Source organism: Lactuca sativa, chromosome 8 (genome assembly GCF_002870075.4).
Source record: "Lactuca sativa cultivar Salinas chromosome 8, Lsat_Salinas_v11, whole genome shotgun sequence".
NCBI classification, from domain to species: Eukaryota; Viridiplantae; Streptophyta; class Magnoliopsida; order Asterales; family Asteraceae; genus Lactuca; species Lactuca sativa.
Window position 1 is genome coordinate 268,991,118 of NC_056630.2, and position 17,594 is coordinate 269,008,711.

At 36.3% G+C, this 17,594-nt stretch overlaps 1 protein-coding gene across 1 annotated transcript; it reads right to left on the bottom strand.

The window, feature by feature from the left end:
• Positions 1-15,850: 15,850 nt before the first annotated feature.
• On the bottom strand, positions 15,851-17,316 carry LOC111884325 (protein CURLY FLAG LEAF 1). Its single transcript, XM_023880633.3, has 2 exons — positions 16,909-17,316; positions 15,851-16,535 (listed from the first exon to the last, which is right to left on the bottom strand). Exons 1-2 carry the CDS (start codon positions 17,158-17,160, stop codon positions 16,056-16,058), a joined length of 732 nt encoding a protein of 243 aa, XP_023736401.1. The 5' UTR covers positions 17,161-17,316; the 3' UTR covers positions 15,851-16,055.
• Positions 17,317-17,594: the final 278 nt, after the last annotated feature.

Genomic DNA, 17,594 nt, shown 5'->3' on the forward strand with positions numbered 1-17,594 from the left:
CAAATTGTCAATTCTTAACATTGTTTTCGACATTTGTGTTACTAGAAAATCGATTTTGAAAATTCTTTGATTGAGTGGGTTGATGTGTGTGTTTTAAATTTGTATGTTCAGAAAATATTCGTTGTGCATGAGGAGAAAACCGATTTGTGAAATTTTGATTTTAAACATTTTGTAATGAATGATTGAAATTTTTCGACAATGATGTATTGGCTTGAGTTTTATCTTTCGAAAATGTAGTTTGTGAAATGGATTCAGACAATGATTTCTTAAATTGAGCGGGATTTTTCTGATTGCATGAGTTTGACAAAGACTTAGTTTTAACAGATTTGAATTCTGCCTTTTCAGATGTTTTGTTTCTCAATTCGTTTTGTTTCTTTCGAGACTCAACAGTTTGCCATAAAATTTTCTTTCTTTCTTGTCTTTTTGAAATGTCATTATCTTTCAAAAATTTGTCAATTTGATCTTTAAATTCTTTTGAGTTCATTTTGACAAATTGTTCAGTTTTCTCGTCACTTTGTTTTGGAATTTCGTTTGAAACTTTTGATTTCTCAATCCATTTTCTTTGAGGTTTTTGTCTTTGAAAAGTGTATGTATTCTTTGTGAGATTATTTTCGATGATACTCTGATTTGCAAAAAAGCCTGCATCAGATGTTTGTTTGTTATCTTCCTCAACAAATTTGTTAAATCCTGGTTTAATGCTTTCGACATTTCCTTTTGTCACAAACACTTGATTTGGAAAAAAAAATCATCTGAGCATTCGAAGTTCGGATACACCACTTGATTAGTTTCGAGATAATGTGAAACGTCCCACAAAAACAGTCTGAAAATTTCGTTTAATTTAATAATAAAAACCATACTCAATAAACCTCATATAAAAATCATAAGCGATGTATCTCCAAATATTATAACAGCTGTCAAGTATATTAGAGTATAAACATCCCATGTTGAACAAATGGTGTGTGCACTACAATTTGATGGGTTTTGGTCATAACACATCCTATGTGCTCATACAAACCCTAATGCTTGGATCTAGGTTTCTCTATTGAACATGCAAGTAATCCAAGACTATAAACCCTTATTCTTGCATTCAAGTAATCATATTAACATGAGAATAGGTTTAATATGTTACCTTGATTGTTATGTAGCAATAACAATCCCAAATCTCCTTGTATTGACCTTACAAAGCTGAGAGTCACAAATGTCACTCCTCTAATGGTTCACAAACACCATAAGCAAGAGGATGAAGAGGAGAGAGGATGGAGGCTGCCCAAAACGTGTTCTAACCCTAGAAGAAGTCTTAGCCACGTTTTTGGGTCATAAGGGTCTTATATATAGTGAGGCTATTAGGGTTATCTAACAAGGAAACCCTAATTTGGATGCTTAAGCCCTAAGCAGCCCATGGACCCCTTTCTTTAAGGCCTTGGACGATTTCCTTATGGGTTTCCCCATAGAATTTGTCCATCCCTTAATACAAGGCAATCCATGGCCCAAATTGCAATTATCTTATAATTACAATTCCAGTCCCTTAAGTTTAATTAATCTCTTTTAGTCACAAAACTAATTATCAATTAACTATTGACTAATATTAATTAAACAATATGATTTCTCCTTTAATATATTATTCTCATAATATATTAATAAATCATATTTAATCCTTTCTCTCCAAAATTCATCCTATCAAGTTGCTTTGGTGAAGGCAACCCAAAAGGACCATGCACCATCGGGTCAAGTACATACCAAAATAGTTATGGACTTAGACACTAATCCAATAGTCTCCCACTTGGATAACTCTAATAACTATTATGCGTATGACTTCAGATCCTGATCTGCAATCGTAGCTTTCCAAAGCCGCTGTCAACTCTGATCCTATCACATACGCGTGTCCTTAGATAAGGGATCATATATTCCTCCATTCTAGATATCGTATGAGACATGATTTCTAATCATTCTCTTTGTACTATATCTCGATTCCCGATTTATGATGACTGACTAATTGAACAAATCAAATCAGCTCGGCCGAGCACTTACGCTTGTCATCACTAAATCATCAAGGGGCCCAAAGATATCGCTTTTATCCTTCTTTGGATAAAAGGAATGGATAAACTTTAATACAATGCTTGCTTGCACTCACTCACCGAATTACACACAACAATATGTTTTATAACACCAAGTTACTGGTGCGTTTTCATATTATCAATGTGCAACCGATTCGCAAGATACAACTCACACATCTCGGTTTCAAGAATATAAGATGTTATCGTCTCACCAATCACTCGTGATACAATTCATGGAGTGATCCAAGTGAGCGTGGGTTTAATCCAATGCTCAAATTCATATTCACAAGCACTCATGAACGTTGCAGCAAACATTTGCTTATGTCTAATGCTTTTTAGACACTCCACACACCAATTCACGACAATCTTTATTCATACCTACTTCCATCGTATGAACGACTGTGGCCCGTTTGAATAATTTGACTGTTCTTAACCAATTAAATTATTCAGGAAGTCAAAACATGCAAAGTGAAACACAAGAATAATACTAATCCCATATGGTCTCAACCCTTTGAGTATAAATAAAACACCTTTTATTTATCACCATATCGATTACTCATTATTTGTCGTTTCGAGTAATCAACTTCTTACTTGAATTATTACACTTGTCCCATGCTCTTCTGCATGCACACAATGTTTACCTATAGATCTTACTTTTTGAAATAGATCAAATCGAACACATTTCCAATCATTCTCATTTCACAACTCCAAATCCTTTTTCATAATTGTAAGGATATCAAATTCTTGCCACTTATAGAATATGCTAGATTCTAACATTTTATGCAATGATCCTTTCGTAATGTCACTGCACCAAAGTCACAAAGACTATTGCCAATGAAATTACAAAGTCCTCTATTGGAGATTGTTACAAGACAATTCCTTAGATAGTACATTCCTTTGAACATCCTTTTGCATAAAAGTTTCTAATCTAGACATAGATTTTCAATATTCAATTCCCAATATGGACATGTTTCCATATTTTCCATATGACAACTCATTCTCAATAGAATCTTATCTATTCAAAATAATGTCGATATGGTCCATTCAATACCATGTTTCCAACTACTCACAAGCAACCAATCCTCGTCGAACATTGGATTGTCCTTTGATAGTTGTTTAATTATTTTAGTCAAAACCAATTCTAGTCCCTTTTCCCTCTAAATGCGCTAGACATATGGAAAATTTTAGAATGGTCAAACATTAAAGCATTTGCAATCGATCCTATACCCGAAGCGTATGGGACACGACGCATAATGTTTTATTTGCTATGTTCTCAAAATTCGAATTGTGAAGAGGAATGCCATAATCATAATCGAAATTTTAAGAACACACTATGTACCTTTGACTAAATTTATTAACATTTCTCAACCTAAGCCTTTAGATTTGAAATGAAACATAATATTCTCTCCCTTAATTATAGCAAAACAACTTTACAACCCTTACTACTTTGCAAGTTATAACTTTTGTTTTCTATAATTAATATTGCCAACTTTCAATACGTGCCTTAATAATCATACAATCCTAACATTTATGCTCCCACTATCATGATGATTATTATAAAACATAACACTCATGCTCCCACTAGCTTCGACATGTATTCATAAACATCTTAACTTTCAAAAAATCAATACTTATTCAATTTCTTAAGTTCATGTTTCTAATACTTAATGCTTTGATAATCTTTTATCAAGGCCTCTTAAACTTATACACCTTTGCCTTAGATAGCTTATATGTGTGTCTAAACAATTAAGACTAATTGCCAAACCTCACAATTCAAATCATGGAAAGGGATACCGTAACCATAATCGAATTAGAGAATGCAATTTTACAATCACTATCTTCTTAAAATCTTTTTTAGTGAAAGCATTTCCTCAATATCATTTTCATGAAGGAGGAAATCCATCTGAACCAAAGTTTACGACAAATTCAAACTCATATGGACCGAACTTTCTTAATCTTGATTTCTTGCCCTATGGTAGCACAGCTGCCCACCATGTCTTCCAAGTAGTTAAGCATCTCACCTTTTCCTATCAATGTACCTTTCATTGATTAAGGTGCTTTTTCCTTTTATGCGTTCAAAATGAGAACTCATAGAACTCACATGCATAATTAACTCAATTGGAACAGCACATAAACAAAATAATGTCAACACAATACGTTGTAAACCTCAACTCGTGTGCTAGTGATGATCAATAAGGTTTATTTGATTTGTTCTTGAAACCTTTCAAGACCATTAAGGCTCCCACTGACTCCTTGACATATAAGATTCTCTTGTCAATAACCATTTCTTGACAAAACAAATATTCAAGAGTTAGTGTAGCTTTTATCAAAACACTTCATAAAATGGTCCTAGTTGGTCTTTGTCTTATCCAAGACATTGCAACTTTCCACATTTGATGAATGTTATAAACCTTCTTAATACATATCACTCAATTTCACAATCTTAACTCTAAGACTTGTTTTGGAACGAAGTATGATTGACTTCTTGATTTAACCATTTCTTCAATTCTTGATTTCTCTACTTAGACATACAATTGTACTAAGACTCACTTAGAGGATCAATTGAGATATGGTTCTTAATCATTAAGACCTTTCATAAAGCATAAAAGCTACTCTCCCTTCTTCTTAGAACGGAGAAACTTTTATCTTTCTACCTACTTGATTCTTCTTATTCGTTTTGCTATTGATTTAAACCTTTTTAATCAATTCCGAATTACACTTAATCTTATAAGTATAATCATATTTACTAAACCTTTAGTAAATCATGACGAATATCTTTGTTACTCTTATGGTGGACTTGATCAACACGCAACTTTGTGTGCTCGATCTCCTAGTCCTTCACTTGACACTTTGTCAACAAATTAATATGAAATTTCTCATTCATCGTGCAACCAAGTTGCATGATTCCAAGTTTTTGTCCAATTGAAACTTGGGCGATGAGAAACTTTCCTTATTCGGTAAATTCTTCGACTTTCCATAAATAACATAATAAGAACCAAATCCATTATTGCTAATAATAGAAACATTCAAATATCAATTTTTCATATACGCCATTGCAAGGATAAATAAATAATATAAAATCAAAATTTATTTTATTGCGGAAAAATTTTGTCCTTACAATGAAATTCATTGAAAAACTATGCTAATACATCTTTCTTAGCAATCTAATTCTAACTCTAAGTAGTAGCTCAAGAATCTAATCTTCGAGAAATGCGATCGAAATCCATTCCTTCACGGTTAGATTTTGCTCACTTCTTCCCTTAAGCTTCCTTTCTTTTCTTCGATTCTACAAAACATCAATTGTAATCTTATCACATTATGTATTAAGAATCTAGAATAGAGGCTTAAAAGAGTTAGTTATTGGATTTTACCTATATTAGAGCCATACGTTTCGACTCTCCCATCTCTTAGATCTCTTAGGTAAATTGGGCAGCTTCGTCTCCAATGCCCTTTCTCTTGGCAATAAAAGCAAATTGACTCTTTTGGAACATGACATGGAACTACTTCAGACATTGCCTTTCTCTTATGATCAAACTTTTTGATTATAGCATGTCTTTCGTTGCCATTGTCTATATCCATAGAGGTCTTGAAGTCAGATTCACCAATCATCTTTGCTTTTCTATTGTGCCAAACCATTGTTGATTCAGCAGCAATAAGCATATAGGTGAGATCTATAAGGGTCACGTCGCGGTTCATCATATAGTACTCTCTTACGAACTCACTATATGAGTTAGGAAGTGACTGAAGAACCCAATCAACAACTATTTCCTCACAGACAACGGATCCCAACATTCTTAACCTATCAATGTGTGACTTCATCCCTAGGACGTGTGCAAACACCGACTTTCCTTCTTTATGTTTACTTGCCAAAAGGTATTGAGTGATCTTGAACTTTGCAAGCCTTTGAACTTGTGGGTTAGGGAGAATAATTGGAGGAGGTGGAGGAAGTGAAGCATGATTTCTTGTTCCTCGATCGAATCGTGGAATATCATCTTCATGTGGAAAGCTTGTTCCCCGGGATTTGGGAAGACCATAGTTGTCGAACTTTGACATCTACAAAATGGGAGAAAAACGGATTCAAGTTAGTTGATAGATTGAGTCCTTAGTAAATCACCCAAATGAAGTACTAAGGCTAGGACCCAACACAATATTCCACAACTCGGGAGAGGGATGCCGTAACCCTAATTGCAGAATATTTGAAGGTAAGTGAATGACGATTCACTAATTTCCACCACGAAAAACGAAAAAGAAATTTAAGTTTTAAAACTATGAAAACTCCTAGATCCTTTGAGATTCATTGAACATTTCAATGGCATGTTTTAATCTCGATATGCCCCTCTTGTTTGTGACTGGGATGCCGAGGATCACAAAGCGGGTGTGAATAACCATGCAAACTTACATGGTGCCCTCACATGTTACAGTCACCTATTCGATGTGCCGGTAAACCATACACGCTCCACCGAACTATGACAAACATTGAGTCACCCTTTGCTACCTTTGCTTAGAACCATTTAGTGTGCCGGTTAACCACACACGCTCCACTAACGTCTTCGCAAGGGCACAAAGTGTAATTTCATGGAATTGCATCAATTCACTTTTGCCTAAGTAACTAAGATTAGGAATTTGTAAAACATTTAGTTACTTTTATATTTCATTATACTTATAATCGAAGGTTTTTGTCCTATCCTACCCGTTCGTCTAACGACCCTCCACTAGTCAAGAGTGTGGCGGGTAAGAGTGGATACTCATTCAATCGCCATTTTATAGGCAATTTCTTAAACACCCCTTATAGACTAGCTTCATGAATGAGGCCTACTAACGGTAAAACTGACTTTTACTCATACATATATAATGTTAGACTTTTAATGTTATATATAGTATAGGGTGTATATTACACTTTTAAAATACTAGGTGGTTAAATTTAACAATTATACTTTTAATTCAATTAAATTGTAAACCTAAACTTTTATGGATTTATTAAACTTCTTTTAATTATACACCTTAGTTAATTAATAAAACTATGAGGATGTGATTTGAATCTTTTTCAAAACTTGACTAGGGTTTTAGAATTTAACATTCCTAATTAAACTTTTAATCAACTTTTAAATTCCAGAACTTGAGGGCAAGTTTTGAAACATTTCAAAACATTAGGGTTTAGAATTTAAATATACATCAAATTAAACTATTAATCCAAAATTTAAATTCCAAAACTTGAGGGCAAGTTTTGAAACCTTTTTCAAAACATTAGGGTTTTAACTATTTAAATTTCAAAACAACAAAACTTTTGGGTTCAAATTTAAACTATAAAACCTAAAGGGGAAAATATGAAACTTTTCATGACAACAAGGATCAAATAACAAATAATCTAAAATTAACAATTAATCACATAATTATCTATATTTGATTTATTTAATGATTTCTTGCAAAACAATTTACCAATTTAATCAAAATAATTAATCAATTATCATATAAGGAAACAAATATTTTATTAATTGATAAATATCTTCAATTAGATCAAGAATATAGTCATATATATCAAAAAGTCGGATTTATATTGATCTAATGTGATAAAGGAACTTTCCATAAGCAAAAACAGCAAGAAATCGCGAAGATAACTCCATCTGACGAGTTGACTTGTCGAGTCAAGCATGGACTCGTCGAGTCAGCATGGACTCGGCGAGTTCAGCTATGGACTCGGCGAGTCCAGCCTCCAGAACACCAAAAAATCAAAATTTTCAATCATATAATGCATCAATACAATAGAAACCAGTCTAGGCTCTGATACCACTTATGGGTTTTGGTCATAAGACATCCTATGTGCTCATACAAACCCTAATGCTTGGATCTAGGTTTCTCTATTGAACATGCAAGTTATCCAAGACTATAAACCCTAATTCTTGCATTCAAGTAATCATATTAACATGAGAATAGGTTTAAGATGTTACCTTGTTTGTTATGTAGCAATAACAATCCCAAATCTCCTTATATTGACCTTAGAAAGCTGAGAGTCACAAATGTCACTCCTCTAATGGTTCACAAACACCATAAGCAAGAGGGTGAAGAGGAGAGAGGATGGAGGCTGCCCAAAACATGTTCTAACCCTAGAAGAAGTCTTAGCCACGTTTTTGGGTCATAAGGGTCTTATATATAGTGAGGCTATTAGGGTTATCTAACAAGGAAACCCTAATTTGGATGCTTAAGCCCTAAGCAACCCATGGACCCCTTTCTTTAAGGCCTTGGACGATTTCCTTATGGGTTTCCCCATAGAATTCGTCCATCCCTTAATACAAGGCAATCCATGGCCCAAATTGCAATTATCTTATAATTACAATTCCAGTCCGTTAAGTTTAATTAATCTCTTTTAGTCGCAAAACTAATTATCAATTAATTATTGACTAATATTAATTAAACAATATGATTTCTCCTTTAATATATTATTCTCATAATATATTAATAAATCATATTTAATCCTTTCTCTCCATAATTCATCCTATCAAGTTGCTTTGGTGAAGGCAACCCAAAAGGACCATGCACCATCGGGTCAAGTACATACCAAAATAGTTATGGACTTAGACACTAATCCAACACAATCTTCCCGAGCTCCTCTTTTGAAAACTGAGTACCTGAAACCAAAACTGAAAACTGTAAGCACGAAGCTTAGTGAGTGTCCCCAAACTACCACATACTATACAATAACATATAAACACATACTAGGCCTTGCCCACTGCATCGGACCAAAGGCCGGAAACTGCATCGGACCAAAGTCCGGAAACTGCATCGAACCAAAATCCGGAACTAACCAGGGCCTTGCCCTCTACATCGGACCGAAGTCCGGAACTGCATCGGACCGAAGTACGGAAACTAACCAGGGGCTTGCCCTCTGCATCAGACCGAAGTCTGGAAACTGCATCGGACGGAAGTCCGGAACTGACTGCATCAGACCGAAGTCCGAAACTGACTGGGACCTCATCCCTGTATCGGACCGATGTCCGAAACAGACTGAACATAACATAGCAAAAACATATCAACTAGCATGAATACATATACTGCATACTACATCGGACCAGGTTCCGGAACACATAACACAAAACATGCTTGAATCACAAAGACATCAAGCAATCTAACTATTGTATCGGATAGAGGTCCGAAACTACTGCTAACTAAACGATTCCTACTAGAAGGAAACTCACCTCACACTGCTGCAGTCCCGTAGACTTAATCCCACACCGCTGAAGTACCGCAGACTCGACCCCAACTGCTAAATGACAAATTCCCGATCTGTCAACATCAAAATAACACCCAATTAATAATTGGGTTCCACTACATTACTATAATTACATACTTTGGATAATTACTACATTATCGCAAGCTTGGCTTACCCAAGCCTAAGGTCCAATCCATAGGCCCAAAGTCAACTTGGGATCACAACCCAACATATGGCCCAATTTTCCAAATTGGGCCCAAACCTCTACATGGGTTTCCCTTAAGTCACAATTGTCCAATCCAGTCCAAAATGTCCCATTCTAAGGGCCCAATATCATACAACCCTCTAGGTCCAAACTATGGCCCATCTATGGCCCAATTTTCCAAATTCGGCCCAATCCTTCATATGGGCCTTACCCTAGAGCCCAACTAGTTATTCTAATCCATTTGATTATTCTTGGATGGCCCAACACAAAGCCCAAGTGAAATTAGGGCTTCACATAAAATGATAATTAGGGTTAAGTGTTTCTCACTTAACCCATTAAGGGCTTAACCCACTACGGACTTAATCCATTAAGTCCATTATTACTTAGATTAATTTCTACCAATGATTATTATTTAATATTTCACTTATTAAATAATTCTCGTGTGTGTCCTGATAAATTCTCGAATATTAGGATTTTCTCAATTAGCCCATTAAGGACTTGATCCATTAATTCCTTTACTCTACTAGATAAATGGCATGGAATAATTTGGGCTTAATTCACAATCCAATCCCAATGGCCCACAAGTTGGCCCAATAAGTCTAAGGCCCAATACTCATAATTAGGGTTTTCCACCCAAACATGGCCTAATAGGCCCAAAACCAATATCTAAGCCCATTAGGGTTTGCTAGCGGGGCACCACCCACTACCACCTCGGGTAGTGGTGGTCGATGGCAACTCACGGCGGCGGCCACCACCTTACGGTGGTGGTTATTATTATTTTTTTTATTATTAACCAAAGCTAATTACAATTACAATGTTTAATCCAAACATAACCACACACACTAACTAACACACACACAGCCACACCATGGTGGTCGGCGATGGTGCTTGGCGGCAGCCACCACCTCACGGTGATGGCGTTGGCTTTTCCGTGAACTCCTACTAAACAAAGCACCCAAACACACCTGTTGCTAACGAAAATACAACCACACCCACCCATGCTTCGTTTTTCAAGCATCCAGTCACCCTTTCCGGTGGCACACGGCGGCGATATCAATATCTTGCCATAACAGCCACCACCTCATGGTGGTGGCGGTGGTTCTATTGGTTCCCAGCCGAGAAACATTCTCCCACACGAACATGTCCGGAGAACGGCGAAAGAGTAGCAGCGTAACGATAGGGAAGGTGCGAATGAGACTTCACTGGCGAAGGAATGTGATGGGTGGTGGAACTGTGAGCAACAGGAGCGGCGACTTCGTCCTCTCATCGGGATTGACCACAGCGGCAGCAACACGACGACAAGAAGGTTCGGCGACGCAGGTTGCTATTGGCGGCCGATGAAGCAACAGCGCCTGGAGGCTGCTCGACGGTACTAGGTGGTCGGAGAATGGACGAGATGTCTGGTGGTGGTCGCCCGAAATGTGATCGATCGGAGAAACAAAATCAGATGGCGATGATGGCTGGGAAACGGCATGCTTGCCGGACTCGGTTAGACTGCGGCGGACTGTAGTTGAAGATGGAGAGGGTGGCAGGTAACACTTCTTTAGGGTTAGGATTTGTGGCAACCAACAATGTTACAGCTTATATACTAGTTCCTAACACTTCTTTATCATAATTACAATTATGGTCCTTCCCCATGATATCTTTTCAGATTCAATCCATTATTTTTACCCTTGGTTCTACTATTTCTTTTCAAAATAAATCCCTAAATTACCAATAAACCCTTAAGCCTTCAAATCTTTTCAGTAGAAGTCCCATAAATTACCATTTAGTCCTTGTCTTCACAAACACATACAAAACCAGTCTGGAAATTACACTTTTAACCCCCAACTTCTAACATTCTTCACAAATTAATCTAGTAATTACATTTATTAATTTATTTAAATAAACGGGGCGTTACAACTCTCCCCGACTTAAATTAGATTTCATCCTCAAAATCATTCCTTACACGATAACTACTCCAGGTACATTGCCTTAATCCTGGGCTCACCCTGGCTTTCTCAGGGTAGCCGTGATCAATCTTCGTAAATCCCTAACATCTATAGGAAAACTAATGCCTTGCAACAAGATCACATCTACTTCATCTGCAATTTGTTGTCTTGAGATGGTCTGAATGCCTGACAGACCACTCTTACTGAATCATCATTGCCGAAACCATTATACTTATCTCTCTGCTACCTACTCATCTCCCGATAACTCAAGGCTCCTCCTAGAAAACAGAATCACAGATCCACTTATCCGTGTGATTCACTCATACTTGGCCAATGGCCAGCTATTTCCACTATGAGTGACTTGTTACTATCCATTTAAACCAGCTATTCTGTCCGTACTTGCAACCTAAACATAATTACTAACACTGCCAAACACTGAAACTGTCCAAACACTAAACTGCCTGAAGCAGTATGTTGCCACATGTTTTCTTATCGAAATCTATCTAGGCCTTCCTGGTCTCAATTGGTTCGTCAATCATCTGAAATACCAGGTTTCGACCCGATTGTGGAGCCAAAGGGCTCCATACTTAGTCAACTCGCACGACTTCTGAACAAATCCTTCTCTGGAGCTAGTTGCTACTAGTTATCATGTCACTAATGCTCTAACAACCTCCTGATCCAACCGATTGAGTCTGTGCGTCGAATCCTGATGTTACCAAACATCGGCTAAACGCGATTTCTACATGACCATTGGTAGACTCATGTCATGAATGACCTTAAGCAGTCCACTGCTTCCTTGCTCTTATAATCGTAGTAGTGATCCCACGGTCTCATCACTGGCTCAAACAAGTCCAATTCATCTGGAGAAATCTATAACCAATCTATGGATTTGCCACGCCCTCACTGCTGCACCCGAACTAGTGGGTACTATTGTTCTCCTCGTGATTGATGGTTTTTGAGCATTCTAACACTCCTAAGTGTACATGCAACCCTAAATACCTTGGATCTATGTTTTCTCTATTATACATGCAAATATGAACATCCAAGGTATAATCCTAATCTAGCATACAAAACAATGAATATAACAAGATAGAATACATACCTATTTGATGTAGAAAGTCTTCAGGAAGCTTGAGTGCCTAGTGCCCCAAGTGTGACACCTCAAATGGTTCACTCAACACCAAATACACTTGGAATAACTTGAGAGAATTCTACACTTCATGAAAATTGGCTAGCCCTTCTTTTACACACCCTAGTGCTGATTTTGGTCAATAATAAGATGCATATATAGTTAGGGTTACACCATGTAAACCCTAATTGACATGGCCTTTCATTTCCATGATCCATGGGTACAAAATACCATGGAGCATCCATGGAGCATCATATGGGTTTTAGCCAAACTAGATAATCCATGGAGCATTAGCCCACTATATAAGTATGGATGATTTGCACAATTAACCCATATATTTAATTAGTCTTCTTTTGATCAATTAATTAATCCTAGATTAATTCTTGATCAATACTAATTAAATAATCTTATTATTCTTATTATTAATATACTAGAACTTGTAATGTATTAATAACCAAAAGTGTCTTATTTCTCTCATTTAGTCTATCCACATGCATGATGCCATGCAACCCAAATGGACCATGTCGGGTTGGGTCAAGTCTTACCAATTATAGTTATGGACTTAGACATTAATCCAACAGTCTCCCACTTGGATAAGTCTAAAACTATTATTGTGTACGACTTCAGGAACTGACTGACAATCGTAGCTCTCAAAAGCTTCTGTCGAACTCTGACCTTGTCGATAAACTTTGACCTTTGTCAATGACTTGTCCATTAGATAAGGGATCATATATTCCTCCATTCTAGATATCATATGTTCTGAGACAAGAAGGTTCGACGACTGACTAATTGAACAAATCAAATCAGTCCTGGCCCGGCCGAGCACTTCCATTTGTCATCATCAAATCATCGAGGGGCCAACAGATATTGCTTTTATCCCGAAGGTAAAAGGAATGGATAAACTTCGAATCATATGGCTTGTTCTAGTACTTGTTGAATCATACACAAAGGCACGTTTTATAACATCGAGTTACCAATGCGTTTTCGTGCAATCAATGTACTATCAACTCATAGTAACAACTCATATCTCTAGGTTTGAAGAATATAAGATATTATCGTCTCATGATCACTCGTGATAAAATCCATGAAGTGATTCCAATGGGCGTGGGTTGAATCCAATACTAAGAACTTATGAGCACTCATGATTGTTGTAGCCCTTTGTCCAACATCTTAGACCTCTACAAGCCAACCCATGACAATCTTAATTCATATCTACTTCCAACATATAACCGACTATGGATGGTTTGAATAACTTAGTCATCCAGAACAATGACCAAGTTTATTCTGGAAGTCAAAACATGCAAAATGAAACACAATAATAATGGAATCTAATATGGTCTAAGAACTTATGAATATAAATAAAACACATTTTATTTATCACCATATGATTACACATTATTCATTGTATACTATTTCAGCTATCAACTTTATTCTTGAATTAAAACAATAGTTGTCCCATGCTCCAAGCTTGTACACTATGTTTTCCAAACACTAGTCATGTCATACACCATGTATGCACACTATGTTTGTCTATGATCTTTGATTTATGAAATAGATCAATTGAACAAAACTCCAATGATCCTTTTTTTTCATAGTCCAAAATCCCTACCGCAAATGCAAGAATTCCAAATTCTTGCCATTTATCGAAATCTGTTAGATTCTAAACTTATATGTATTGATCCTCTTGTAATGATTATGCACAAATTCACAAAGACAAATACATATGGATCAAAATACACACAAATAAAAAAGGTAATTTGAAGATAGACACACTTAGTTTTGGGGACTTTTCTCTCTATTGTATTATTCCGAACAACGAAAAGTACAACCGGGAAATATGAAAGCTTCAAAATAGATGGAATAAAAAAACAACTAATTTCCTAAACTAGCGGATAGACTTTCAGTAGCATGCTAACCCACGATGCACCTAATTATATGAGACTCACTCATATTTTATTCTACACTAATACATAGTCAACAATGACCAAATCAAAATTATCATTAACCATGCAACCTCATTAAGCCTTGACCGACCCATTACCCGTGAACGAAACCCGATTAACCCAACATCTGGCAGTGTTTTATGTAGATAATAATTTGGTTTTAAAACTAGCCGTTTAATTAGGTCCAGAAAAAGAGAGCTAGGACTCCAACCCAACACCGTTTCAAATTGTCCGTACCGGCCACAACGAAACCATGAAGTCGGCAGTACTGAAGAGAAGTTGGAGGCCAACCAGTCTCCATTCCGTGCACTCAACCAACTCCACCCAATGTAATGAAACCAACCCAAGAAAAAAAAATTACATTCGGTAAGGAATAGTACTCAATCCGAATCCTTTGGGGCAACAAACAAAAATTTCTCATTCAGTTATAATGCTCAATTTCTTTCCATATGCGATTACAATATACAAAACACCAACCAACCGTGTGGACTTTGTTTTGTTTGATAATGTACAAGGCTTCATCTTTTGATACAAAGCTTATCTACATCATATCTAATCCAAGCCAAATTATAATAAACATTTACGTAGGTACATATTACATATAGCATGGAGGTTAGAGAGTTTGTATATTAAAATAAATACTATAAATTTTACCAAAAGAAGAAGCAGTTAGATTAATTAAGATTTAAGACGAAGGATATAATATCCAATATGTTATATTTTGCGTTTTGACCGAGTGACAATGAGATGGTGATGAAGAAGGTAAAAAAGGGAAACAGCCAAAGAGGAAGGAATCTATGCAGAAAAGGGTTGTACGGTACTACTGCAACACCATCACTGTTGGATAGAGATTGATGCTGTGATTTTGGTGCTGTCCCCAGTACTTGACATAACAAACACAAACACAAACACACCCCCTCCCTTCGTTTCTTTTTATTCCTTTCTATTATTCTTTCCCTCCTAGACCATCAAGATTCAACCTCTCTTCTGCTACCTATTCTGAAAAAATAAGTTTGTTTTCTTTTTAATTAATAAAAAAAAAATTAAAATAAAGGAATAATGTCATGTCTATTTTCTACCTCGAGGAACCCCTGATGTATATATAAAAGAGAAATAGAAAAATCAAAAAACCAACACGTCTCCGTCATTACCCACTAATGATAATGATAAAATTAGTATTCGAGTGTGTTGACTTTGATCATGCCCACTATTTTCTGGAATTTACTTAAATGGTAATCAACAAACACCATATTTAATGCACGATCATAAAATGTCTATTAATATACTAGAACATGTTTATGAAAAATAATATTCTTCGGTTTTCGTCAATTTCAACTAGAAGAAAAAAAAAAACAGTTCTTTGTTAAAAAATCGACAAAAAGAATTACCATAAATTAATCTCATTTCAAAATCCACACATCAAACCTCCAGAAGAAAACGCCCACATGATTGATCCATCATATTTTCTTCATTTTTCCCCATATCCCCCCCAAAAAAAATGGAAAAAAGAGAAAGAAGAAAAAATTCAACACAAAACAAAAAAGAATGAGAGAATCAGGAAAAAGGAAAATGAAAATCAATTCATGGCCCTAAGCATTATCATCGGATCGGTCAAAGTGAAGGAGTTGACCACAACATTTGGGGCAATCCTCCACCTGTTTAGGCACCATGAAGTACATGAAACATCCTTTGCATCCGGCAACCACTAATACATGCCCTCCTATCCGACTTCCATTTTCATTTATATTTTCATCTTCATCTTCATCTTCATCTTCTTCCTCATCTTCGACTTCATCTTCTTCTTCTTCTTCTTCTTCTTCTTCTTCTTCTTCTTCTTCTTCTTTTTCATCTTCTTCTTCTTGTTCATGGTTTTGATTTTGTTTTCTTGATGATGAAGCTGCCGGAGATGACTCCACCGAAGATCCTCCACTGCCATATGAGCTCTCCTCTCCCTCTTCCGCTTCCTCTTCGTCGCTGTAAAAGTATCCGCTAAATCCGTCATCAACCGTTCTTGGATCCTCTTTTGATTTCATCCCTGTTCTCCAGTTTATGTAATACACCTCCCCTGTCTGTTTTCCGTCAAACCCCAGGGTCACATGACATGTATATCTAAATTAAACTTCTTTACCACTAAAATACTCACATAATATTGGATTTTATAGCCTTCTTTTTTCTTTTTCTTTTTTCAAGTATTGCAAAAACAAAAACCGGGGTGTTAAAGGTAACAACTTTTTCCGAAGAAAGCAACAAAAAGGGACGGAATTTAAGCAAGATCCGTGTTTGAGGTTTTGTTGAGTACATACATGAACAATAAATAGATAATTCTTTTTATTCATGTCCAAAATTAAAATCTTTTTATCTTAAAGACTGATTAAATGTGGGGAAGACGCAGTAATTTAGCAATTAAGGAGGGTGTATATGTATATGTATATAAAGACGAACCTTTAAATCCAGGCATTGCTCCCAATGGTAGGGTAGTGTTATATTAGAATTGAGCTCCAAGGTGGCGTCGGAGGAGTTTGTTGAGCTGAGGCAACGATTATTCTGAGACCCTGAAGAGGAGGATGATGACCTCCCAAACCCCAATCCTTCGTAGCCGTTGATGCTGATGCTGCTCTGGTGGTGGTTTAGAGAGAAGCTTTGAAGAGATCTTTCCAAGGATGCAGTGATCGCCGCCATGTTTGGCGCTGTCATTCTCAATCAATTATACCTTCTCCCCTTACCAAAACAAAAAAACAACCACCCAAGAAAGAGAAACAAATTAACGCTTAATAAACAAAGAAAGAGATCACCAACCAAGACTTGGTTTTAGAGAGAGAGAGAGAGAGAGAGAGAGAGAGAGAGAGAGAGTGTGAGAGTGTGTGTTAAGTATGTTAGGATTTGATAAGTTTGAGAGAATATGAAAACTTGGACCTTGAACCATAAAAAATAAACTGGATTACAAAAGTGGTCCCTCCATTATCATCAGTATGTTATTTTCATCCTTCCGCTTTTGATTTAAAATTAATCGCCTTTAAATGGTAATGGTAGCTCTAAGGCCTATGATCTCTATTCTCCTACCAAGCATTAAGGAAACACCCATCAATATATATATATATATATATATATATATATATATATATATATAT